General features: G+C 44.1%; 1 protein-coding gene and 1 long non-coding RNA gene across 3 annotated transcripts in view; one reads left to right on the forward strand and one right to left on the reverse strand.

Annotated features, from left to right (window-relative positions):
* LOC110014724 (uncharacterized) overlaps window positions 1-25134 on the forward strand; it is a 50460-nt gene extending 25326 nt beyond the window's left edge. The window contains exon 2 of the long non-coding RNA XR_002289721.3: window positions 23963-25134. This is a non-coding gene — a long non-coding RNA (uncharacterized LOC110014724). The remainder of the gene's footprint in view (window positions 1-23962) is intronic.
* The window catches only part of prkcbb (protein kinase C, beta b), a 306409-nt gene that overhangs the window by 74994 nt on the left and 203620 nt on the right, over window positions 1-27795 (reverse strand). For both annotated transcript variants that reach the window (XM_023957697.2, XM_023957696.2), the window contains exons 9-11: window positions 25443-25586; window positions 12237-12410; window positions 4532-4623 (exon numbers count right to left, since the gene is read on the reverse strand). In XM_023957697.2, coding sequence (XP_023813465.1) covers window positions 4532-4623; window positions 12237-12410; window positions 25443-25586 — 410 coding nt within the window. The remainder of the gene's footprint in view (window positions 1-4531; window positions 4624-12236; window positions 12411-25442; window positions 25587-27795) is intronic.

The raw sequence follows: 27795 nt of genomic DNA on the forward strand, positions 1-27795 counted from the left end.
AGAGGTCATTTCTACACATTCAGAGACCCTAAAGAGGCTGACCAGCTATCTCCCTATAATTCCAACCCAAAACAGGACTCCGCCACCTCCTTGCTGACGTTGCAGCCTTGTTGGGACAGGGTGGCCATCCACCAACCACCCACTTCTCCATCCATCTGGACCATCTAGGGTTCCACAGCACTCATTAGGGAACAAGACTGTTTGAAAATGAGTCTTTATGTATGTCTGGGTCCACTGCAGCCATTTTTGCTTCTGAGTGTTGTTCAGGGGAGCCCGAATAGAAGGTTTACATATAACTGCATGCCTCTGGAGGATTGTACACCTTGATGTTATATGTGCTTGCTGCTTTGTAATGGTATTTTAGCAGCTGCTCTCTTAATCCCCTGTATTTGTCTAGTAGAAACCTCCTACATTCTGCCTTTATCTCCACTAACCCATGTGTGCTCAGAATCAGCCACAAATCTCTTAAAAGTAGGATGATCACGCCTAAGTTTTCAGGAAATATCCAAGGTTTTCTGACCATGTCCAAGGCATTTAACTATTTAGTTCTTTACAGCAGCAGAGATATCCTTTTATTTTTAAACTTGTCCTGTCCAACAGCTGATCAAGCAGATTGAAGCTAAAGGCCTCCTGTGTTGGACAGATTTTACTGTTCCATTAGTGGTTTATGGATCTTCAGACAAATAAATTATATCTCTATATAAACCCCTTTTGTATTTGAGGCTAACCTTTATTTATAATAATTATGTTTATATGCAATCTTTGTTAGACTGGACGGGAAAATAAAGACAGGGAGAGAGAGTGGGATGAGGTAACGGTGAGATGGGGGAGATATTGGGGGTGGGGGAGCAATTGATAATACAGAGTCAAAAATATATTGAATCGTTTAGTTCTCACATAAACACCAACAAATAGTATGCTTACAACTATTTACAGGTTCTAAGTAGGCGATATAACATGATATTTCATTTAGCGATATTTGTATAGTTTTTACAATGGGATGGGTAGCGAACCAAAACTCTGTGCAATATTGCTGCCAGAATCATATAAAACCGCGGATTGCGGTGCTTTGCTCGGATAAGAATGTGTGAATCAGTGCAGCTGCACAGCAGCTCATTCATGGAGCACCAGCCTAAATGCTGTCTGCAAAACAGGCCAAAGTTCTGCTGAACCTCACACCATTAGATTCTAGTTTAGTGACCTGACGGATCAGAGTGATGTGTACAATGCTCTGAAGAAAGGCCAACGTTGTGGAGATGAGCTGGGAGTGTTTACTTCCGCGTGTGAGAAAGCGGAGCTGCAGTGCTGCAGTACAGACTGTCATGTCAAGCTCCTGAACTGTTTAAAAGTACTGAAGAAGCTACATTAAGCAATGTTGAAAATAAACAGCACTCTATGTCCTCAAGTATACCTTATTGGTGAAGGCACATTTATTCAACTTTTTTTTCTTATAGTGAAAATTATTTTGTTGTGGAAATCAGGCCGTGTTGACTGTTCCCTTTAAGAAAAACTATATTTTAAGTTACCAACATATAAGCACTATGAATTTGCTTGGGTAAAAGAAACTTGTATATGAAATCCAGTTGCAGTGCTTAACATTGTAATTATTAAAGAAAAGGAATTTTATGATTTTAGTAACATGAAAGGCATATTAATATAGAGTTTTTTCTAATTCAAACTCTTAAAGAGAAAACCTGTTCCGTTATTGTTATTATACATTATTACGAATTGTATCGTATCGTGGAACGCGTATCGGGATACAGACCCTTGCCAATACACACCCCTAAGTTCTAAGTACACTCACACATAAAAGACTTATCTTACTGGGTGCACCGACCGAAATTAACTTATGCACACAGACAGATACACGCAGGACTTGCATAATAAAATTATTGGAGTGGGCCCGTAGTTGTGCAGAAAGGAATAAGCAGGTGGGTTGAATGAATGTGTGCTTCTTAGAGCATACCTTGATCACACAGCAAAGGCAGGAGATCCTTACTATTAGACCTATCTCCTGCGTAGTGAGCTCTATGAGTTTTATGTAAGGGTTAATGGCCGACGAAGTGTGCGGTTACTACTTTTTAACGCACGCCGTGGAAGCCTGAACCGTCCTCCGCTTCGCGTCGGACGGTTGCTTCCGCGAAGTGCGTTGGAAAGTTTTTTCCGACTTCTGTCGGAAAAACTTCTGGGTATTATTATCAGCATATAGCTTAAATGCTGAATATATATGTGATATATGTGATATATGTTACATATGTGATATATGATATATATGTGATATATGTTACAACGTGATATATGTTACAGCATATATCACGTAACATATAGTCCGCGTCGCGCAGCACCACCGCTGCAGTTAAGATTCGGCGATATATATATGCTGATCGTCCCCATGGGTTGAATAAAGCATCAATTCAGAGGGAAAGTTAATCGCTTACCGTTTGTTTTTGCCCCGATGATGAAGCAAAAGGTTGTTTTACAGAAGTTTTTACATACAGAAGTTTTTCTTCGCGGAAGCAACGCGTCGGACGGTTCAGGCTTCCACGGCGTGCGTTAAAAAGTAGTAACCGCACACTTCGTCGGCCATTAACCCGCTTATACCATGGTCACTTACAAAAGCAATACATATTAACCAGGTTTTAGTCCTTAATTCTTGTTTTTTTTTCCGATTTGGATCACTTTTCTCATAAAAGTGTGGAAAGTTAATCGCTTACCGCTTGTTTTTGCCCAGATGATGAAGCAAAAGGTTGTTTTACAGAAGCCGGCGCAGTGATACAAATCATTTAAGCTAGCCGACCGGAACTTCTTTTTTCACCGTGCGGTTATCAGGTTTTAACGCATACCCAGCAGCCAATCAGAATCGAGTATTCACCCGGACCATGGTATAACAAAAGTTTTATCAACGGCAGATAAGGACTTTGGGGTAGTCTAAAAGTGCTTGAGCAGATCTGTGATAAAAAAGAAATCCATCTGTAATAATACCCAAGTCTGAATCCCACTTCTTTGTTGGCAATTTTACTTGGTTTCCAATAGTACTTATACATATATATAAATATAAATAACACTGGTAGTGTTAGACTTTTCTTTCCAGTATTATTATAACATTTTCATATATATTGTAATCTATTAACGAGACAGTAAATGTACAAGTTAGGGAATTCTAACCCACCAAGGGAATTAACATTTTTCACAATTTTTAAGCTGATTCTAGGTGGTTTATTTTTCCATAAAAACATGGATATGGATTTATCTAATGATATAAACCCTTTTGTGGATGGTTGTGTAACATCCTTCTTTAGTAGTTTTTTTCTTTACCTGAACTCACCTGGCAAGCTACCTATCACAGGTGGCTGAGATTGATATCAGTGATCCAAAGAGCCCTGAGACACAATGTCATCCATTAAATTTATAGAAAAACAAAGAATTGTATTCTTTTGACACTTAAATACAATTTCCATAACAAATTTGAAACACACTGTAAAGGCTGACATGTAGCTGTGTCAGACCGTGTTGTTTTTTAGGTATTACCAATAAGGTGGGGAGTTAGTAACGTCACAGTAAGACTTGTTTTAGTGAAATCAGTCTGGATTTTCATGGGCTACAAAAAAGATTAGGTGTTACAGGTATTGTGAATATTCTAATGCAGCTAACACTTCTAACGCAGTTAACGTGCAGTGTGTTACAAAAAGGTTCTAGAATTACTGTGAAAGCATTTAATAAAGTCTGACAGACAGACTTATCTCTGACTAGTTTGTTTCACTTAATGCGCCTTATATATGGCATAATTTCAATATTATACCATTCATTGACAGTGCACCCTATAGTGTGGAAATACAGCATAAGCTTTCTTAAAGCGTAAGAACTAAGTGCTAACTAAATAATTGAAAAAACTCTGCAAGCTAGGGTTGAGGATTCTGCCCTCTTCTTGCTACAACAGGGTTGTGAATTTGCATTATTCCTTTTAATACTTTCATTCTTCCTCATACTTTTCATCATACTTTTAAAAATTAAAAAAATTCCAGTTCTCACGTAATTAAGCCAATTTTCATATTGAAAACCAGAAATACAGCTTTTAGGATAGTTGTAGTATTTGTTAAAGCACTAATAGTGTCACCAGTGCGGGATTGTTACCTTTCTAGTACATTCGCAAGGTGCTGTTCCTTTACAAACATCACCTCAAAAAAAATAAAGTTTAAAATACATTTAAGGCTGGTTGAAGAGCAGGAGATCATTTTTACTCAGACTCTAAAACTTCATGCAGGGATGAGGTGGGGGGGCATGCTTCCATTACTGCATGGAGAGTAGGCGTGCTTCCTTGTGAGCACTGTGCTCTCATGAAGCAGCTCGAACAGGAGGGCCATTATTATATTACACGGGTGCACCTGCTTCTTACATGTGGGACTTAGGAGACTAAACAGTCCACTGATGGCTTTTTCACCGAAGGAGGAAAAAAGAATTGCATAATAAAACTAAGATACCTCACAGTTTCAGCACGAGGCTGAGATTAGAAGCTGCCCCTTTGCGTACTCACACAGCATGGGGCTCCTTGAACTTGCCAACCTGCTGGATCTGATACATGAGATCGCCGCCGTTTATGTACTCCATGACAAAATACAAGCGGTCCTGACGGGAGACAAAAGGAGAGACAAGGAAAACAAGTCAGAAAGTCCTTAAAGGTTCAGGGGTTCAGGATCCAGGTCAAGAGATTAAAAATATATAGGAGAGGTAGAGAAATTTAAGGATGAGTATTCGGCCAATACTGCTAAAAGATTACTCAGAAACATAAATTTTGTCATCTGTTACCTAAAAAAATACCAACAAAGTACAGTGAAAGAAAATGTGGTGGATAGAGGGGCAGGATCAACACACTTTCAGTTCAGAGTGGAGATCCACACCAATGTTTACCCTTTATGTCCCACTCCGATAATCTTTTACCTATTTTAAAGTGTTCCCAGTGGTCTTTTAATTATGATTATGCAGTTTAGCCCAAATCAAAAACCTCTGTTGTTTTCAAGGACATTAGTTTCTGCAGTGGCAGTAGTTCATTAGAAATTTGCCTCTGAGTTTTGGGTGGGACAGGTGACATGGACCACCTCCACTTCCTGTCATCCATCTGTTTACACCAGGGGTGTCAAACTGAACTGCACAGGGGGCCAAAATCTAAAATACACCTGAGGTCGCTGGCTGAAAAGGATAAGCATTTATTGAGCACACTAAAAATGTACTTTTTAAAACTTTTAAAACATAACTTAAAAAATAAATAAAAATAAATCGAATAACTTTTCGCTTAGATTACTCTCTCATTGATCTCTTCCCGGATGATTACTCCTTCATAGGTCAGCCTCAGACATCCGGCCGTGGAGGGGGGAGTCGCCGCAGTCTTCCGGAGTTGTCCCCTCTGCTGCTCAGCGTCGGACAGTTCTCATCGTTCAAAGTACAGATGATTAAGGCCGGGGACGAGAATCCTTTATTCTGTGCTGTTGTCTATTGTCCATCTGGACCTGGAGCTTACCGACTTTTCATCTTCCACCATGTTGCTGTCTAACCTGATGGTAGTTAGTGATTTTAACATTCATATTAATGATGACTCTGACCTCTTTGCCAGAGGTTGTAAACGTGTCATGGACTATTAATTTTATTCAACATGTGTTTAGGTCCACACATGTTAAAGTGGCGCATTCAAACTCGTTTTTTGTTCAGGCCAAAAATTGACTGTTTTTTCAGAGGACATTTTTATTTCTGATCCTCATTGTATTTCTTTAATCATGTCGCTCCTAAACTCCTCCTCGGCTGATGCCTTTTCTAAATATTTTCATCTGGTCTCTTTGTGCATTGATGTTAATACTTTATTAGTTCTTTTTAACTGTTATTGTCTTTACATTTTAGATATAGTCTGTCCCATTTCTTTGGATAAACGACAGTATTCGCCATTTAAAACCGTCTTGCAAAAAAGCTTTAACTTATGGAAGATAACCACATGTTCATCTCCTTTACCTTATGGAATTTTTAGTTTCTTTTAACAGTGCTGTTAGTGATGCAAGGGCTACAGACTTCACCAATCTCATTTCTAAAAGTAGAGGTAATCCTAAAGTGCTATTTAACTCCATTTGTTATATCGTTATGCCTCGTCAATCTGCCATTCTCATTCATTCAAATGATGATTGTAAAAGGTTTATTTATCGAAAATGTCGGATCCGTGAGATTCTGGTTCTGTTCTTAGTCCTCCTCGGCCTGTAATTTTGAATTTTAGTTTTCACCATTATCTCTCTCTGAGCTAGTCAGATTAGTTGGGACAATAAAGACATCCTTGTGCTCTCTCAATTTGTTGCCAGCATCTTGTCATGTAGGGGGGTTGATGAAGGACCCAAAATGCTAAGACGGGAGGCAGGCGGTTCCAAGTACAAAGGGTTTTATATCATAACAAAAAGCGCTGCTGAGCAGGGAAACCAAAAAAACAATTGTTGAGGTAAACAAGCAAACAGGGAAGAAGACTATATGGACCAGCACAGAGGAAGGCAGAGACAAGATATATACATATATATACAAACAGGACTGACAAGACACAGGTGAAAACGACCAGGGAGGATTGGGACAAGGGAAGTAAAACTCAAAAACAAAGATAAATAGGAAAACTTTAATATAAAACAGGAAGCAGAACTCTAATCATGACCGAAACAAAACAGGAAAAAACTAAAGCAAAAAAGAACCCTAATTGTGACACATCTTTCGTTAAAGATGTCTTTCAGTCCATCTGTCCTTGCATCCTGGCTATAAATAACTCGTCCCTGCTCTCTGGTCAAGTCCCCGAGCACTTTAAAAAAGCTGTCATCTTTTCTCTCTTTAAAAAACCTGGAGTTGATCCTTTCCTCTTGAGCAGTTATAGTTACTCTCTGGCGAGTCAAACGGGGCGGGTGTGGAGGGCAGCAGGGAGGCCGAGCACACCGGCGAGGCAAGCAATGTGGGTTTGGAGGACGCCCGGGAGGCTTCGGTGTCCGGTGAGGCAGGTCCAGGCAGACACAAAACTGGCTTGGCAAGGTCAGGGTGCGCCGGCGGGTCGGCCCAGTCATCAGAGTCGGCCGAGGTGTTGGCCAAGGCAAGGTGGAAACAGAGGCGTCCACCGAGTCATCAGCCGAGAGGGTAGGCGGGTCAGACCAGCAGTTTGCTGGCGGGTCAGGCACGGAGTCTGGGGTCGTCGTGGCAAAGTAAGGCTGTGTCGGTGGTTCAGGCGCCAGCAGGAAGTCCAAAGCCGGTGTTGGGTCAGGTTTAGAGTTTGGGACTGGCGTGGCAAGGGTCGGGCCAGGGTTCGTCCAGCACCACCACTGGAGCAGAGACGGGCAGGGGTGCACTGGAACAGAAACGGGCTGGGGTAGATCCAAGAACACCACCGTAACAGAGATGGGCAGGAGTTTATCCGAGACCACCACTGTAACAAAAAAGGGCTTGATCCCTCCCTCTTGAGCAGTTACAGACCAATCTCTAATATTCCTTTTATTTCTGAAATCTTAGAAAAAGGTTGTTGCAAAAAACTTGCAACTGCTCTTGGCAGTCATGGCAGTCTTTTGATCAGGTTCAGTATGGTTTTCGTAGCGCTCCACTCCACTGAAACAGCCCTTCTACGAGTCACAAATTGCAGCAGGTTAATTACCTCAGCTAAAACTCCACAAAGCTAAATCAGTCAGGCAGGGGTCAACAACGAGCTACAGGAGCATCAATGGAGAAACAGGAGAAGTCAGGATCCAGGCAAGATTTGGGGCAAGCGGCAGGCAAATGAAGTGAAATACAGAACAGGGTCAGAAAAGCAGAAGATCAGGCCTGGATGTAATGCAGGCAGAATGGCACAAACAATACTTTGCACAGAGTGAGGCTCAGGGCAGTGTTTAAGTATGCTGTGATTGATTGAGTGAATGAGAGTCAGGTGTGTGGCATCCAGCAAGTTTGCGCTGGGTTTTGCTTTGAGATGTAGTGTGGTTAGAACTCTGGAGATGGTTCCCGCTGGTGAACAGGGGGGAGACAGAGCTCTGACTTTTGACCACAGAAGTCAGGATAAGTTCATCCGAGTCACCAGCCTCAGAAATCGCAGGTTAACAGCAGCTCGGATTAGAGACCAGGTCAATGGCACACAGAGTTCTCGCAGCAGACACATCTCAACAAAAACTTTCAAAAGGAGACTGTGTGAATCAAGTCTTCATGGTAGAATATCTGCTAGGAAACCACTGCTAAAGAAAGGCAACAAGCAGAAGAGACTTGTTTGGGCTAAAGAACACAAGGAATGGACATTAGACTGGTGGAAATCTGTGCTTTAGTCTGATGAGTCCAAATTTGAGATTTTTGGTTCCAACCACTGTGTCTTTGTGCGACACAGAAAAGGTGAACGGATGGACTCTACATGCGTGGTTCCCACCGTGAAGCATGGACGAGGAGGTGTGATGGTGTGGGGTGCTTTGCTGGTGACACTGTCGGTGATTTATTCAAAATTGAAGGCATACTGAACCAGCATGGCTACCACAGCATCATGCTGTTCCATCCAGTTTGCGTTTAGTTGGACCATCATTTACTTTTCAACAGGAGAATGACCCCAAAAACACCTCCAGGCTTTGTAAGGGCTATTTGACCAAGAAGGAGAGTGATGGGGTGCTGCGCCAGACGACTTGGCCTCCACAGTCACAGAGTGAAGGCAAAAGGGCCAACAAGTGCTAAGCATTTCTGGGAACTCCTTCAAGACTGTTGGAAGACTATTTCAGGTGACTACCTTTTGAAGCTTATCAAGAGAATGCCAAGAGTGTGCAAAGCAGTAATCAAAGCAAAATGAGGCTACTTTGAAGAACCTAGCAGCCGCCTAAAGAGGTACACAAGAGACAATGAAGCCAGACGATCAAACAGGCTGTTCGCAACTCAACTTGCGAAAGTGTACGTTCAGTGGCAGGGTCAAAACAGCCGAGCAGACCCACCAAGGCTGGAAACTGAACAGTACTGGAAAAGTATATGGGAGAAAGAGACAGCACATAAAAGTAATGCCCAGTGGCTGGTCTCTCTGAGAAAAGAACATAGCAACCTCCCTGAACTGAATCCAGTAACCATAACAGTGGCAGACATCCAAGAAAGAGTCCCAGGTATGAAGAACTGGACAGCACCGGGCCCTGACATGATACATGCCTACTGGCTAAAGAAGCTTACCGCACTCCACGAGGGCCTGGCAGCACAAATGAACCAGCTGCTAAGAGATGTGACTCACCCCGAATGGCTAACGGAAGGGCGAACGATCCTAATCCAGAAGGATCCCTCAGAGGGTGCAGTCCCGTCCAACTACCGGCCAACAACCTATCTGTCCACAACATGGAAGCTCATGTCAGGCATCATTGAAACCAAGATAAATAGGCACATGGATCAATACATGAGCAACACACAGAAGGGCATTGGTAGAGACTCCACAGGAGCCAAACACCAACTCCTGGTTGACAGAACAGTCGCTCAAGACTGCAGGTCACGACACACCAACCTGTGCACAGCCTGGATTGATTACAAGAAAGCCTATGACTCAATGCCACACACGTGATTCACTGAATGCTTGGAGCTGTACAACATCAACAGGACTCTAAGAGTCTTCATAGGAAACTCAATGAAGCTGTGGAAAACCACCATCGAAGCCAATGGGAAGCCACTTGCACAAGTGTCCATCAAATGTGCGATATACCAAGGTGATGCTCTGTCCCCACTGCTGTTCTGCATAGCTCGGAACCCCCTTAGCCAAATAATCAACAAGGCTGGCTATGGATACCCACTCAGAAACGCGGCCAACATCAGTCACCTCCTCTACATGGATGACATCAAGCTATATGCAAAGAGCGACCGTGACATTGACTCCCTGATCAGCACCACCAGGATCTACAGTACTGACATTGGGATGTCATTCGGGCTCGAGAAATGCAACGGGATGGTGACAAAGATAGGCAAGGTAGTCCACACAGGAGGGGTCTCACTCCCAGAAAGAACAATAGCAGACATTGCGGACAGTTACGAGTACCTTGGAATTCCCCAGGCAAATGGCAACCTGGAGCAGGCAACAAGGAAAGCTGCAACAGCTAAATACCTCCAACGAGTAAGGCAAGTCCTGAGAAGACGGCTCAATGGCAAAAATAAGACCCGGGCAATAAACAGCTACGCACTGCCAGTTATCAGATACCCTGCAGGAATAATAAGATGGCCAAAGGAAGAGATTCAGACCACGAATGTTAAGACACGAAAGCTCCTCACCATGCATGGAGGGTTCCATCCCAAATCCAGCACCCTGAGACTGTATGCTAGCCACAAGGAAGGAGGCCGAGGACTAGTGAGCGTGGAAGCCACTATCCAGGATGAAACATCAAAGATGCATGAATACATCAAGCTCAAGGCCCCAACTGACAGTGTGCTTAGTGAATCCAGCACATAACTGCAGGGTGTAAGATACTGGCAGGGAAAGCATACATGAAGCGCCACAATCAATCACAGGAACACGTGTGCAAAATATGAGCTGGAAACCCCAAGGTCAAAATGCAAAACTGTGTACTGCCATCGCTTGGCACTGCCAAGCGATGGCAGTACACAGTTGGCACTGCCAAGCGATGGGAACATAGAGAAGAAGGAACATCAGAAACTGGAGAAATACCAGGGACTCAGATAAGAACTGGAGAAAGCATGGAAAGTGAAGGTGACAGTGGTGCCTGTGGTAATTGGAGCACTCGGGGCAGTAACCCCCAAGCTGGAGGAGTGGCTACAACAGATACCTGGAAAGACCTCAGACCTCTCAGTCCAGAAAAGCGCAGTGCTAGGAACAGCTAAGATACTGCGCAGGACCCTCAAGCTCCAAGGCAGGGGTCGGGAACCTATGGCTCGCGAGCCATATATGGCTCTTTTGATGGTCACATGTGGCTCGCAGACGAATCTTTAATTATACTTTTTTTTCATTAGACCAGTTCTTCTCGGGCGCGATGCGATGCCAGAGGCGCGCAGTAGTAGCGGTGCTTGGAGAAAAATTCTACGCCAGCCCTATCAGTTTACTATTATCTATTATTTCACAGAGTTTGTACCAACTGGAAACCTGTGAATTGCAGTGCCTAAAACTGCGCTCCCGTCTCTGAGAAAGAGCGCGCAGTAGCGGGGACGGGATGTTAGAGGAAGAAAGCGGGGGGGGGGGGGGGGGGGTTGTGGGCACAGGCAGCAGGTGAACCGCGCAGGGATTGTAAAAACGTAAATCCCGCTGCCCGTCACTCACTGCAGCGTGTGAGTGTGTGTTTGGCTCCGCGTCTGCATGTGATCAGTCTGTCTCACATCTAAAGAACATTCAGACCAACCTAAGATCACGTTTAAAGTCTCAACGCCTGCATGGAGCAGAAACTCCACGTAAACCAGACTAGACCATCAGCAGAACTACCACGAGAAATACTCATCATTTATCAGCAACAACATAACAATGTTATTAAAAAAGCAAAAACATGTTGTTGCGGACTGAGTTTAACTTGGCTGTTGGGCCGCGTTAAAAGTTCTGGAGTTCATTAAACGCATCAAGCAGAGATCTGATTGGCCCTCAGTTCTGTCGCTCAGCCTGTTAGGTAGTTTGGACCAATGGGGTTCAGCCATGGGCCGAATAAGGGAAATGGGAGGGCTGGAGCGGCAGTGAGCGAATATAAAGTTGGGAGAAGCGCGCTCGTCTCGGCGGGAGAGATTCAGGAGTTGCTGAATTAATTGTTCGGCGTTTGTTGTGGTCTGTAGTAACCAGAATAAAGAACCTTAAAAGAGGTTAAGTCTCCGTGCCTCAGTGTGGGAAAGGGACACTACATTATTGTATGGCTCTTTAAAAATTACATTTAAAAATATGTGGCGTTTATGGCTCTCTCGGCCAAAAAGGTTCCCGACCCCTGCTCCAAGGCCTCTGGTAGAGGACCCGAGCTTGGAGGAGAAACCACCCGCGGAGGAAGAGTTTATATCGCCCCCTCCCCCTCCTCACCTGGTTTCTCCCCCAAGCTCGAAAACAAATACAAATCAGTATCTTCATAAGGGGGAACAAAGATTTTTTTTGGCTCCTACTGGGTGGTTGTTAGTAAGAAATAAACCAAAATAGCTCTTTAAGTGTTGAAGGGAACAGACTTCTGCTTTAGAACCATGTTTTACATGAGCGTCACACTAACTTTACATCAACTCTCCAAGTCAAAAAAAATTGAAAAAACATTTAAACTGTGAAAAATTATTGTTCAACTCACCATGGTCTGGAAGGTGGAGTGCAGCTGTGTCAAAAATGGCGGCTTTCCGGGCAAAGCTAACACTCGCTTCTCCACCATGGTGCACTCCACGTCATCGTCCTGGATGACAACGTCCTTCTTCAGGATCTTTATGGCATATAGCTCCTCTGTTCCCTTACGCTCCGCCAGCATCACCTGCAGAGTAAGATGGGAATAGAGACACTGCGTATTTGCCTCTTATCAACAGAAAAAAATGTTTGATGACAGAAAACTGTAGGGCGGCAGTGGCTCAGGCGGATGAGCAGGTCGTCCAATCGAAGGGTCAGCGCTCCCCCCTGCCAACTGGCAGCCACGCCTCTTTCAGTTTGCCTCAGGGCAGCTGTGGCTACATCAGTAGTTACCACCACCAAGTATGAATGAGGAGTGAATAAATAATGGACACACTGTAAGCACTTTGAGCGTCTGGAAAAGCGCAGATAAATCCAATCCATTATTATTATTATTGTTATTTTTGCCCATCTTAACCCTTCTAAACATCACATTTTGAAGATTTTAATGTGATGATATAGAGGAGCTAAAGTAATAAAGTATGTTTACCTTTATATAAACATTAGGGTTTGGAAATGTGTTCAAACTAGCTTTAGATTCATATCAACATTTTTCTTTATTATTTTAGTAAAAGAAAATACTTTTTTTTTAAATCTATATCTTATGAGAATGGCTTGATAATTGTACTTGTTTTTTTTTTTTCTTTATTTTCAAAACTAAGTGCCCTGAACAGCCTTTTAAGAACACGAACAGGCTCTACTGGAATACTTTTTTGTTGTAGTTGTGTGCAGTAAAATAAGGAATGGCATTGATTGCAATGAGTTTTTTTGTTATTCCTTTTTTACTTTTTAAGTTTTACTGTCCAACAGCTGAGCAAACAGATAAGAGCTGAACGCCTCTTGTGTTGGATAGATTTTACTGTTACAATAGTTTGGGTTATAAATCTTCTGACACACTAGGTGTATATTTGTATAAAACCTTTTTGTATTTGAGGCTAAACCTTATGAATATTGATTATGCTTGTATACCGGTACCCTTTTTCTCTAGAACTGTACAGAAAAGAAGAGAACATAAGAGTGGGATGTTACAGACAAAGGATAGGGGTGAAAAAGAAAGTGGATAAAAGAAAAGGATAAAAAGGTGGGGTTAAAGAAGCTGGAGGTGTCAGGTGAGGAGGGGCTGGTGAGCGTGAAGGACCCAAAATGCAGAGACGTGAGGGACACGGTTCAAAGGCAAGGGGATTTAATCTTAACAAAAAAGCGCTGCAGAGCAGGAAAACAAAACTAAATTTACTGTGGGCAGAACATGAACAAGGCAGAAGGGAGTCAGGGACGAAGAGACAATAATGACGTTAAGGACGTTAATGACGTTAATGGACCAGCACAAGAGGAAGGCAAAGACAAGACTTAAATACAAACAGGAATGACAAGACACAGGTGAATATGATCAGGGCAGATTGGGACAGAGGAAGTAAAACTCAAGAACATGACAAAAAAAGGAAACCTTTCAAAATAAAACAGGAAACAGAACTCAAACATGACAGAACAAGATATAAAGGAAAAACCAATACAAAAGAAACCCAAACCATGACAGGAGGATGATTAACGGGGGAGGTAAAGCAGCAAGTTTCTGTAGGTTTTTATCATTACTATCAGATGTGAAAAACTTATGACACCCTATGACAGCCTGTGTATTTTCTATGTTGTTTCATCACTGCCATTAATGAGTGCAAAGACAATTAAGCGGGTGTATTCAGGAACTGAGTGAGCGAACAATACAACCGCACAGGCGCAATCCTAACTGAGCAACCCCGCATTTTACAACCGCACGCCTGCAACCCTAACTAAGCCGTGATCCTGCGCGTTCACGTTGCCCCTGTGCGCTCGCTGGGTTTGCGCGCAGTGTTAAGAGGGCGTTTTTCTCGCTTAGGGGCGGTAACTTCTCTGGTTGATCTGATGGGCCGAAATTTGCATGCCAAATCCGGCAAGGCAGCAGGGCGGGACTTTCATTTTTTAGAACGGGGTGGCTAACAGAGCAGCATGTTCCTATTACAACAAAGATTATGTCATAAATTCACTTTGTTTATGTTTAGAAGTTTTTCATTTTGAGATTTGGTCAAAAACCTAGTGACAAACACCCCCCTGAATACCGGCCCTCAAGTGACAGAAACGCCACCTTAACACTGCGCGCAAACCAGGCGAGCGCGCAAAGGGGAAGTGAGCGCGCAGGACCACCGCTCAGTTAGGATTGCAGGCGTACAGTTGTAAAATGCGGGGTCGCTCGGTCAGAATTGTGCCTGCGCAGTTGTTAGGTTAGCTCACTTAGTTCTTTAATACACCCGCTCAGTTGTCTTAACACTCGTTCAATTTATGGCAGCAATGAAACGACATATTGCCGTGTCAGTTAGACTCGGTTAAGTGTTTCAAGTCCCAGGTCAAGATGTTTTTATTTAGGAGAGCTTTTAGTTGGTTGTAGTCATTGTTTTATTATGTTTTAACTTTTTTTTTTTTTTTTTTTTTTAACTTGTCCTGTCCAACAGCTGGGCAGTCAGATGAGAGCTGAGGGCCTCTTGGGTTGGACATATTTTACTTTAACAAGAGGGGTTATTAATCTTCAGACAAACCAAAGGTATGTCTGAATAAACCCCTTTTGTAATTGAGGCCAAACTTTATTAATTTCAAACATGTCTGAAAATCTTTGGTGTTGGACCGGACGGAAAAGGAAAGAGGGGAAGAAGAGAGAGGGACGTTAGAGAGAGGGGGGGTAGGGGGTGATAATAGGAGGGGAAGGGGGATAAGACCATGAAGCAGCATAAAGCAACAAGTTTACTGGTTGTTAATCATTATGGTAAGGTTTAAATGTAAAAAAAAAAACAAAAAAGAAGGGCGGAGCCTGTCCACACACACACTCAAATGTTATAAACACACCTGTTGGTTGCAAAAATGTCCACCTGTCGACATGTACACAAAACAGATAGTGTTCACACGCATACTTATGCCTTAAAACCGACTAGTGTGAAATATTTCAGTCATTCAGTCTGTTGAGCTAACACCCGTGCTCAGGTGAGTGTTTATGTTCTTCTAAAATGGATGGTGGAACGTGAAAAGAAGGAGGGAGAGTGCCCAGCCATCCCCACCCCAAGACCCCCACCGCACCAGCAGCGGCAGCCGGAATCCCCCCAACGCCACACGGGAACCGGCAGGGAACAACCGCCGCCCGGGCGACCAAGCCCGCCACCCAGGCCAGGGCCGCCGCAAGGCCCCCAGAGCCAGAGAGCAGGGAGGCACGGAGGGAAAGAGGGCGCCACCCCAGCCCAACCAGGAGAGCAGCCCCCCCGCCGCGCCGGGAGAACCCAACGCAGGGCCCCACCGGAGAAGGATGCCCACAGCCCCAGACGAGCACCCCACCACCACCCAGGAGTTCCGGGCATCCCCCCGCCCCAACCCCAGGTACGAGCCAGGACCCCCCAAGGGAGACCCACTCCGCACTCCAGGCAGCCACCCGCCCGGCCCACAGTTGGTCCAGGGAGGAGCGAGGCCCGCCGCCCCCGCCCAGGAGGGGGGAACCCTGGGGAAAAAAGAGGGCCCACAAGGGGTGTTGTAAATATGGCCCGACCAGGCTCGGCCACAGTTGGAAATTTGGCGGGGCCCAGCACTCAGGAGCAAGGACCAGAACCCACCCCCCAGGGACACGAACACCCCCGGCTCAGATGTAATGTGAACCCCCCCACCGCGCGGAGAGAGCACCGCCGGGCCCAGGAAGCCGGTACCCCGGGGACACAGCCGCCGTTGCAAAGGGGCCCGTACCCCCCACCAGGGAAGAGGCAGGGGACAGATGGTCCTAGGTCCCACCTTCCTTGCAAAATGTGTGTGCGTGTATGTGTGTTTGAGAGAGTGTGTGTGTGCATGTGTGTGTGTTTATGTTGGGATGTATATATTGAGGGGGGAGGGGTGTGTGTACTAAGGGGGGTGCGGTTAAAATTGGCGGGTAGGGCACTAAGGGGACATCTCCTGATTACTCACAGTGACGTCCCCTCACCCTCCCCACCAAGGGGCCCTAAATGTCTAAGGTGCGGTTAAAATTGGCGGGTAGGGTGCTAGGAGGACATCCGCTGCTTGCTGGCAGTGATGTCCAAGCACCCCCCCTACCAAGGGCCCTACATGTCTAAGGTGCAAATAAAACCGAAAGAGGGGGGGCCCACTCCATACGGCAACCACAGGAGGGGGGCCACTGCCTAGTAAACCCCCCCCCCAAGGCTCATCGCAGGCTAAGCCCCCCACCCCCTCACCCTATTATGAGGTTATATGAGGAAGGGGGTAAGTTGGGGACAGATGATAGACTGTCCCCTGGTGGTCAAACAGCCGTCCCCCCCCCCCCCCCAGCAAGGGGGCCAGGCCCACCCAGCCCCGGGGCCCCACCCCCGGAGGCGCAGACACCCCAGGCCCAGCACCACCACCCCCACACAGAGAGAGGGGAGCCAGAAAGCGCCGGCCCCCCCCGGAGCAAGCCCAGGCCCCCACCCCCAAACGCCGGCCCTAGAAGAGCTCTGGTCAGGCCTCGACGGGACCGAGGCAGCCAACCGGCCGGGGAAACCGCCGATGGCCTCAGCGGAGACCCCGACCCGTCAACCCCCCCTGCCCCGTACCAATAGTGCCCCCCCTCCCCCAGAATGCCCCCCCCCCCACAGGACAGGGCCGACAAGACCCCCACCCCACCCCACCCCCAGACCCCGCAGCCGAAGGGGATGACACCCAGAGCGACCGGGGGCCCCAAGAGGGTTGTCCCGTCCCGCCCCAGAGCCAGGGAAGGGCCGATCCCAGCCCCAGGTGTAGACGGGAAGCCCATCCAGCGCCGCTGGGCCCCCCCCCCCGAGCAGCGCCCCCCGCCAACCCCCCCAGCACAGGCAAAGGGACCACCCCCCCGAGCCAAGCCAGACCACCACCCCACCCCCCCACCACGCACCCCCACACCCAAAGGACCACGCAGCGCCCCAGGCCGCCCCACCCAGGCGCCGGACCCGACCCCCCGACCAACGGAGCCCCCACCACCCCCGGCCAGGCACCGGAAGCCCCGACCCCCACCCCGGCCCACGGCAGAAGGGCAAGGAGCAGCGACGACCATGCCCCCCCCACCCCCTAAGTCACGGAGTTAGCTATGGGAGACCAGAGAGACCGAATTCTTTCAAAGTTACTTGAACTTTGGGCTGACATTTTTTCCAAGCTGATATGATCAAGCAGCAGATTTCTGTGTTGACTTATATTTATATTTTTTTTGCTTTTCCAATTTATTAAAATAGTTTTTTTAGCAATGCAAAGAGTTATGAAAATGATAGAGCCTAATCCTCCTTCTACATCGAAGGCACTCATGTCACCAAGCACACAAAGTGACGGTGAAGCTGTGATTGAAACCTTAAGCCAGACTGATAGATCGGCACACCTGCTGCCAGAGAGCCTGGACAGGCGTGCAGAACCATAGTGCATGCATGTAATTGTCGGGTAGATTACTGTCACAGTGCTGACAAATGTCTGAGTTACTGAGACCCATCTTGAACATCCTCTGTCCAGTGTAGTAAATTCTGTGAAGAGTTTTGAAATGGATTAGCTGCAGATTTGGACTTTTTGTCATTTTAAAGGTGTTTAGACAAAGTTCTGACCAAAAACTTTCATCTGTGCTGATGCTCAAATCCGCATCCCATTTTGTTGTCGGAAGTGAAATATTGTTATCTAAATTACATAAAAGTTTGTATATTTTGGAGAGAGTTTTATTCATTGAGAAATTGATCAGAGTGGTAACTACATCTGGTAGCTTTAAATCGTTGTCTCTGTATTTAAACTTTTTAGTAATAATTGATTTAAGTTGCTGATATTCCAAGAAGTTATATATTCCATGTTTGTCTTGAAGTTCCTGGGGAGTTATGAATCTTCTATCAATAATTATGTGCTCTAGTTGTTTTATGCCCCCTGCTTGCCAAGCTGGGAAGTGGATAATTTTTTTGTTTATGAGGATGTCTGGGTTGTTCCAGATGGGTGTCATTTTGCACGGTTGAATTGATGATTTTGATATTTTGAGAAATTCCCACCAGGCTGTTAAAATGGCATTTACATTAATACTTTTGAAACAATCCTGTTTTTTAACTATTTGACTAATAAATGGAAGATCTGACAGGTTGATCTTTCCACATAACGCCTGTTCCAAGTCTAACCATGAGTTGGTTTCTGGATTATTTTTTAACCATTTTAAGATGTATTGTAATCTATTTGCAAGAAAGTAATTGTGGAAGTTAGGTAATTCTAATCCTCCACAGCTTTTTGCAGATTTTAAAGTTTTTAGACTAATTCTTGCAGGTTTATTGTTCCATAGAAAGCTTGATATGGATGAGTCTAATGTTTTGAACCATTTTAATGGCGGTTGTGTGGGAATCATTGAGAAGAGATAATTAACTTTGGGTAAGATTTTCATTTTAACCGTGGCTACCTTGCCCATAAGGGACAAAGGCAGGTTGGTCCAGCGTGTTAGATCGTCCTGTATGTTTTTCAGTAATGGGGTGTAGTTTAGCTGCACCAGTTCTGATATTTTGGGGGAAAAATAAATACCTAGATATTTTATATTGCCTGATTTAACTGGTATTGTGAGTCCTTGCTCCGCATTACTGTTCAGTGGTAATAAAACAGATTTATTCCCATTAATGGAATAGTCTGATATAGAAGAGAATTCATTAATGATTGTTGCCGTTTCATTTACAGAATGTATATTACTTAAAAACAGTAATATGTCATCTGCATAGAGACTAATTTTATGATGGCTGTGTTTGGTTTTAATTCCTTTAATACTCTCATTCTGTCTTATTGCTGCAGCTAGAGGCTCGATAAATATTGCAAAAAGAGAGGGGGAGAGTGGGCAACCCTGTCTAGTTCCTCTTCCAAGAAAAAACCTGTTGGAAGTCTGTTTATTAGTTCTAACTGATGCATTGGGGTTGTGATATAATATTTTGATCCAATTGATGAATGATTCTCCAAACCCAAACTTATGGAGGGCAGCAATGAGGAACTTCCAATTTACTCTATCAAAGGCTTTTTCAGCATCCAGTGATAGTATAGTCATTTCCTGGTTTTTGATGGTGGCAAAGTCTATTATGTTAACGAGTCTGCGGACATTGTCATCCGAGTGTCTGCCTTTGATGAATCCAGTTTGATCAAAGTCAATTATGTGAGGAGTGACTTTTTCTATTCTCTGTGCTAGTGCTTTGCAGATAATTTTTACATCTGCATTAATTAAAGAAATGGGGCGATAGCTTGAAGGACTCGTGGGGTCTTTGTCTGGTTTTAGAAGAAGGATAATGTTGGCAGAGTTCATGTTAGGTGGTAGAGATTGGCTTTCATTGATAAATTTTACCGTTTTATAAAACGTTGGTGCCAGTTGTTCCCAGAATTCCTTATAAAACTCTGCAGGAAAGCCGTCAGGCCCTGGTGCTTTACCATTAGGCATAAGTAACAGAGCTTCATGAAGCTCAGACAACGAGAGCGGAGAGTAGCTCTGGCCACCCTCCATACAGACCTTCCTCCACTCACCTCAGAGGACTACCAGGCCATACACCACTGCTTGAGCATTCTTTCACCGTTTCAAGAGGCCACAGTTGAGCTTTCGACAGAAAAACGAGTGTCAGCATCCAAAGTCATTCCCATGGTCAAAATGCTGAAACATTACATCTCAAGCAGGTGTGGTCAGATCACACACCCACTTGGTGAAAAACTGGCCACTAACTTGAAGAACAATCTCCATGAGAGGTTTTCAGCTCTGGAGAAGGTCACTGCTCTGTCAATGGCAACCTTGTTGGACCCAAGGTTTAAAGAGCTGGGGTTCTGCAGCCAAGGCTCTGCCCACACGGCCATAGAGCGACTCACTAAAGAGTGTGCTGCAACAATGCAGGCGCTACTTCCAGAGGCACAGCCACAGTCGCCACCTAGAGAAGGTCCTTCAAGTCAGCAGGAAGATGGTGGTCTCTGGGCCCTGCTGGACAGGCATGTGGGGGTTCAACAGCAGGTGACCAGCACAACTGCCAGTGCAACAGTGGAGGTTCAGAGGTACAGTAAAGATTAGAATCCTCATCATAACTTCTGCTCATTTTAGACTGGTGCATGACAATAGGCTATTAATGTCCTTCTAGGTACTTAAAGGAACCTCACATCCCAAGGACTCAGGACCCACTGAGATACTGGGTTACCCACAAGGTTTTATACCCACATCTCTACAAGCTGGCAATGAAGTTTTTATGCACACCAGCTTCATCTGTGCCTTGTGAGAGGATCTTCTCCAAGGCTGGCGAAATCGTCAGCCAAAGACGAAACAGGCTGAAGCCCAGCACAGTGGAGAAAATTCTGTTTTTAAATAAAAATCTATAACGTGTATCCCACCCAGTCATGTTAGACCCTGGTTCACAATCACTCATTCTCACTTTATACATGGCATTCACAATGTAACACAAGCACTTCTCACAAATCTTCAAACATTGTCTTTGTTTTATTTCCACACTGAAGTGTTACAAGGGCAAGGAACTTAGTGGAGATGATATATGTCCTGTCTGCCACCAGATGCTGCTGTTCTGTGTGGTTTCGAAGCCCCAAATGCTTCATTCATTTTTCTGGCACATTTACACGAAGCCCCATGAGAGCTTCATGGGGCTTCGATTCCCATCCCTACAGGGAACAATGTCACCATCTACCTCTTTCTGTGTGTGTATGTGCATGTATGGGTGTGTGTGTTCTAAAGGGATGCAATATAAATTTGGCGGACCGGGGCGATACTGATTCCTCCATTCTTCAACAGCGAATTCTGATCACCCAACTGTGTCCATCACAGGACCCTACATGAGTGTATTTGGGCGGCAGTGGCTTAGGCGGTTGAGCAGGTCGTCCAATGATTGAAAGGTCAGTGGTTCGAACCCCGCTGCCCCCATCAACTGTCGTTTTCTTGGGCAAGACACTTCACCCTCCTTGTCTCCAGCGTGGCTCCACGGGTGTGTAAATGTGAATGAATGTCATGGTGATGGTCAGAGGGACCATAGGCACAAACTGGCCAACCCGTCTCTGTCATCACCAAGTGTGAATGAGGAGTAAATGAATAATAGACACATTGTAGGCGCTTTGAGCGTCTGGAAAAGCGCAGATAAATCTAATCCATTATTATTTGTGTGTGTTGATGTTGAGTCTGTAGTGCTAAGAGAGGGTACAATTAAAATTGGTGGTTGCTTCACCCCTACGTGTCTTTCCAGGTTAATATTTGTGTCTTTAGATATTTATCTATTTTATTTTTAAATATTTGTTTGTTTGTTTTGCCCCAAATACCAGCTCCCAGGGTCAGGTGTTAGGTTTAAAGAGGGAGAGTGGTCATGCTCCAACATGGACTGTTACAGCTGGAACCCTGTCTACCCACCCCCACCCGAGTACGACGCACAAGGGTCAAGCCGTGCAGTGTGGCAGAGGCGCTGCGGAGTGCACCAGCCCCATCACCAGTCTCCCAAGACCACACAGCCAGGGAGGAGACAGACTAGATACCATCCCAAAGTCACAGAGCTGAGTCCCAGCTCTAAGCAACCAGGCCCCAATGGGAACCCTGGTCCCCAGGCGCCTGAAACCCAGACCCATCAGACAATTTCCACAAAGCACAAGCAGCCCCACCCCTTCCAGGCGGCTGAATATTCCGCCCCCACTCCCCATCCTCCTCAGCCGAGCTGACGGGAGGCTCCTGGGGCACAGGTGTGCCAAACAGGATGGGACCAAAGGTAACAGCGTCTCAGCCCCTGGACGCAGGCAAGCATCCCACCCAAGAAGGCGCAACCCCGAGCAGCCAGGGCACAGGCTCCTTGTAGGTGCCGCTTATTTCATGATGTCAGCCTAGAGTCAGCCTAGAATCAGCCTTGGCAGCGTGTCTGCGTTTCGCCCACATAAACAAACAACATTGAAACTTTTGCAAAGATGGATGTGCATATTATGCGGTAATGTTTGTTTTAGCGGTATCGGTCCGCTTTTTTTACATGTTGTAAACAAGGCTGGGAGTTACAGGTTGTGAAAACACTAATGCTTCTAATGTGGCTAACATGTAGTGTGTTACAAACAAGTTCTGGAGTTAAGTAACTTTCTGCTTTTGCAGTACTGTGAAAGCAGAGTCTGACTGACTCTATTGTCTCATTTAATGTATCTTACAGTTCAGTGTATCTTATATATGACATAAGTTTAAAAATAGCAGTTCAATTGATGGTGCGCCTTTAATCCTGTGCGTCCCATATTGTGGAAAATATGGTAGTTGACATTTAAAACTGTTTAGGTCTCATGTCGTGCCCAGCTTTGGAGGAATATCATTCATAACTGAGGACGATGAAAAAAGAAAAGTCACCCCAGTGTTTCTGATATGACCTAGGCACATGAAGAAGATACTGCTTGACAGACCTTAAAGCTCTAGAGTGGCTGTAACAAGTTAAAGGTTTGTTAAGTAAACTGAGGCAAAACCATTACGAGCTTTAAAAAAAAAGTAAAACTAAATTCCAAAGCTGACATGGTATCCAATGATTGAGCTTAGGACTGGAGTGATATGTACTTTTCCGGATGTTCCAGTTAAATCCTTTGTTACAACTGCCCTTTCAGTCAGATATAGGCTGTCTGCGGGCGAAACATGGACAAACCTGTAAGGGCACGTTAGAAAAACGCACAAAATATCAAGATTTTAGACAACCCGCAGAACCCACACAGAAAAAATGTTCATACACATTTTTTCTGTGAGTATACTGCGGGTCAAAAAACAAATTATTTCATCTTAAAAACTTTATCAAATAAATTATTCCATAGTAGAAAATTAATCACTTTAAGAACCAGTGAAGTGGATATTTGGCAGTGTTACACAGAAGTACTAAGACTCATTTTATACAACAAATATTTAACATAGTGCAGCAATTGACGTTAAACGGTGTTAATCTCTTCTTTGTTGCTTACCTCAGTTAGCATTAAGTGATTCTGTTGTGTTCTGTGTTTACATTGGTGCTCCAGTCATTTAGATGAATGTGATTGGAAGAGTGTGGTTGGGGGTGGAGGAGCAAGGAGCAAGGGAGTGTCGTCAGAGCGTGTGTGCGCAGAAATCAAATGAGGAGACAGCATCAGGGCAAGTCTTCCATTTTGTGATGTGTTTGGCGTGGTTGTGGCCGACAGCAACCATTTAGCTACATTAAAGTCTTCACTTTCAGAAATAGCCGTCTCCGACTTTTCATTAGGTCCAGCCGGATGTTACAATATTTAAAAGCAACATTTTTCAATTTTTACTGTTCTGTTAACTGTTCTGTTTTCCTTTTTAGTCTCACCATGTTCCGGTTGATCATCCACAGCTGTCTTAATTTAGTAAATTGCCCTCAGTGTATTTAAGTGTGTAGTTTTCAGTTGTTTGGTGTCAAGTCATCTGCTCTGCTCTGCTCTATCGTCACCTCTTTGGTTTTTACATGATTTTTGTCTTGTTCAAGTTTATTCATTAAATGTTTAAGCTTCCGCTACCAAGCCTGGTCCTCCACCACCAGTTCTTGAGAGAAATACTGACAATAGATTAAAGCATTAGTGGTTTTAAACAGGTCCGTGTGCATTTTTAACCACCCCTGTTCCCACCTGGCATGCAGGTAATAAATACATGGATCAAAAATGCTGCTTGTGTTTGTCATATTGCAGGAATGCCATCAGAGGAATGTGAGCAGCAGCGGGATGTTGTTCTCGGACACTGAGGCAGCTTTGAAGACACCAGCCTCCCACGCGAACTCTGAGAGCTTTAAACTGACAACCGTCACAGGAGCGCCTGCTCCTTTGTGGGATTATTCATCAGTGGAGGAGGAGGAGGGGGGGCATTAATTAAGTGCACTGCAATGGATTGATGTCTGTGCATGTTACATCTACCTTCAAAAAACAAAAAGAAAGGGATGCATGTCTCAAAAACCTGTCGAGTTGGATTTTCCCGTTGTGATCGAAGCCTCCATTCAGGCCCTGTGACGCATCACTGTAGCTTTAAACGCCCGTTGCCATGGAAACAGGAACCAGCACGCAGGTTTGAAGCACAGATCATGATCTTTTTTTCCCTTCTCTTTCTGTCTTGCTCTCTAAGTCACTTTCAGTCTCCTTTCACCCTGCCACTCCACTCCTTAGCTTAGTCTTTTTTTTTATTCCTCTTCCCTCCACGTTCTCTTTATCCTCCCTTGACTTTCATAGATTCATTATTTTGGGGCATAATCTTCCTTTCCCAAGGTTTCCCCCTCTTTCTCCTCCACCTGCAAGAATGAGGAGGAAGAGGTTTCCCCCTCTTCCTCACAGGTTTTCATTCCCCGTGATTTCATTCACACCTCCCTCTTAATTCATCCATGTCAAGTTGTCACCGCAAATTTCATTGCTGTCTTCCTCTCCTTTCATCACTCTCTTCACTTGTCATGTCATCCTCTGTGCCTCTTCCCTTCCACCCATCCACCATCTTCCTGGGCTTCTCTTTATCTTTTCCTGCTGTCCATAGTTTCTTTTCTTTCTTATAATCTTTGGTTGTAGATATGAAGCTCAGTCAAACTCCCAGGAGACTTTGCAACAGCACATCCATTTAAACATGCCTTTGCATAATGCAAGATAGCTGCTGTGTGCATCAAACAATTTCTTTTGGAGGCAAACGGCTGCAAGCACAAAACTGTATGATACAATTACTGTCCTGTTTCCACAATAAAAAATGATGCAGTCCTCAATAAAGAGAAGGTTTGGAGCAAAAGTTGTACTTTTAGCCTTGCATGAATTAGTTTAGAACAACTGTTTTTTCCCATTTTTATCCTTTATTTCAGTCTGGAGAATAAAAAGACCCAAATCAGACTAAATCTGTGTTTACTAAACAACTTAACAGAAAAAAAAAGCAAGAAACTCTTGAGATTCTGAAAAGGGAATTCCTTTGCTTGTTGTGAACTTTATTTAAAAGAAAAACAAAAGTAACACATTGTGTTGGCAAGAAATTCAACTCAATTTGATTAATGTTCACAAGTGGCTATAAAGTGGAGCTTTCCTGTATAAAAAAAGTTAAATAAAAAAAACTTCCTGATTGTAAACCTCATACTGTACAGCACCATGAGCAAAAGAGCAGATTGAATCGACAGGACAAAAAGTCAATCAGAGGCTTTTTTCTGCTTACCTTCCCAAAGCTGCCCTTCCCCAGAACCATTAGGAAGTTAAAGTCAGACAGCCTTATGCGATCTTGGTTGCCGTTGGAGTCAAACCGGGATGCCGCGTTTGAAGACTTCCCCTCAGTGCTCTTTCCTACAGCAATCTTGGCTCTCTAAATGGAGAAACACAAAAACAGTATAAAGTTAAAAACATTTTTTTGCTTTCATTCAAAGTGTTGAAAAAACACAATCTTAAGTAAATTTAGAGGCTAACAATTTTATAGCCATGGTTTCACAGCCATGTTTATGTTTAGAATGATGCTTTTCTCTCCCCAACACTTCATGTTAGAGCGGTCTGAAAACTTTTTGCTCTGATTCTTAGAGCAGTTTGGAGAAAAAGGGAGATAATTTCATGGAAAAATTCAATTTAAAAGAATTTTGGAGTCACTTCTGCCTCTACCATCTAGCTGGAGGTCCACAAAACTGTATACATGTTAGGCTACAAAACAAAACAGATGTTTTTTTAATTTTAAATACTTAACTGTAAAAAAAAAATGTTTTTTTCTTGACGATAAAACAGATGTTTATCCCTTTATAAATGAGCATTTTGCTGAGTCTTGCTTCATTTATTTTTGTATTTGTCTTCCTCATTTGACTTTTATTTACTTTTCATTTTAATAGCAGTCTTGATCTGCCAATAAAATCTGAAATCGAATTAAAACCCATTTGAAATTACGCTTCTATCAAAAATATCCTTTTCTCCACATTCCAGAAGCATAATAAGCTGATCATTTCTCTTAAAAACTCATTGTATATTACTTGGTCCACCGTTGTCTGCCCTGTAGTTCATTATGTAGTTTTAACTTTAACTTTTAACTTTAGGGGCAATAGAAGGGCTTTTTAAAAATGGCTGCTTCCTCGAAGTCACAAAAATACTTTTGGTCCAATAAAATATTGTTATTTTCACTTCTTGTTTTCCTATCCGGAACTACGACGACTCAATCTCTGAGGTACTGCGTTTCACCCACGAACACAAACAGCATTCGAACTTTTGCAAAGATGGATGTGCATATTGTGAAAATAAACACATTTGTGCAGGCTCCTCCTGGTAGGGGCAGTTCTTGTCTTATCTACGTTACAATATGAGAACCTGGTCGTTTTCGTGGATTGAGAGGGGCTGGTGCACTGGTCATGCACAACTAAGATTTAGAGCACAAATAAGAATCTTGTCAATTTACAAATGTACACATTTTTCAAAGGGGTGATAATACCAAATAGATCTGTCTGAGGCCGAATCGAATCGATTTGACCTATACCATTAAAAAATAATTTCGAAATGAGATAAATGGAAAATCGAATCAAAATAGGAAAAAAACATTCAGATGGTGACACGGTTGGTTTATTTTACTATAACATAAAAATGACCAAGTGCCATCACAACAGACACGTGATGACAGCAAAAAATGATAAAGCCATCATTTCGGTTCAAGGTGTTATAACACTTTGAATTTTCTAAAGACGAGACCATACAGTGTGGTATAATGTTCTAATAATGTTTCATTTGTATTATTTTGCTGTGGAAAAAAAATAGTGGGCTGAACTTAAATGTGAATGGATTTGACATGAATTCTTGTTTACCTATTTGTTTGTACTAGAGCTGTGACGGTGTGGGATTTTTGATCACCGCGGCAATGAAGGCAGCAGGGGGCGCAATGTCGAAGTACCCCCCCCAAACACAAAATCCCAGGTGGCCGCGTCGCAAATGAATACAATTACAATGGAGTATTCTTTATCAACAAATAACAGTAACAACTAACTACTACCTATCTAACTAATGAACTAACTATATAGGTGTTGTACAATGACTATGCGTGTGTGTGTCAGCGCACTACGTGTGTAGGACTAGGAGGAAGGAGCGCACACAAGTGTGTTGGGGGTGTGTGTTGATTCTTCTGCAGCGGACTGCTCTAGAGCTACACTTTACCTGTGCTCTCTGGTACAGACATCTTCTCAGAATATTACATATTGCACAGTAATAAACGAGACTGCAGACAATTTGTCACCTTTCAGTTAGCCATGAAGCCTGACACCCATGAAGAACACGGGGCAGGAGGATATGCCTTTGTTTATACAGACACTTAACTTTGCGCTGCACAAAATAGTTCGGAATCAAAACATGTAGTGATATTCATCGAAATCTAACAGTGCGCGTTCATGTTTGGTGTTACAGAGTGAAGGAGAACAGTAATAACCCCCCCCCCAACACAAAGACCGGGCGGCTGTGTCGCGCACTCAAGAACGCACGCAGCTTGTAATGGAAATTAAACAATGAAAATTAATAATTAGAACGCAGTAACTTGTCGTATTTCCTCGCGCGACAGA

This window comes from Oryzias latipes, chromosome 8, assembly GCF_053564925.1.
Source record: "Oryzias latipes strain Hd-rR chromosome 8, Olatipes_Hd-rR_3.1".
Classification (NCBI taxonomy): domain Eukaryota; kingdom Metazoa; phylum Chordata; class Actinopteri; order Beloniformes; family Adrianichthyidae; genus Oryzias; species Oryzias latipes.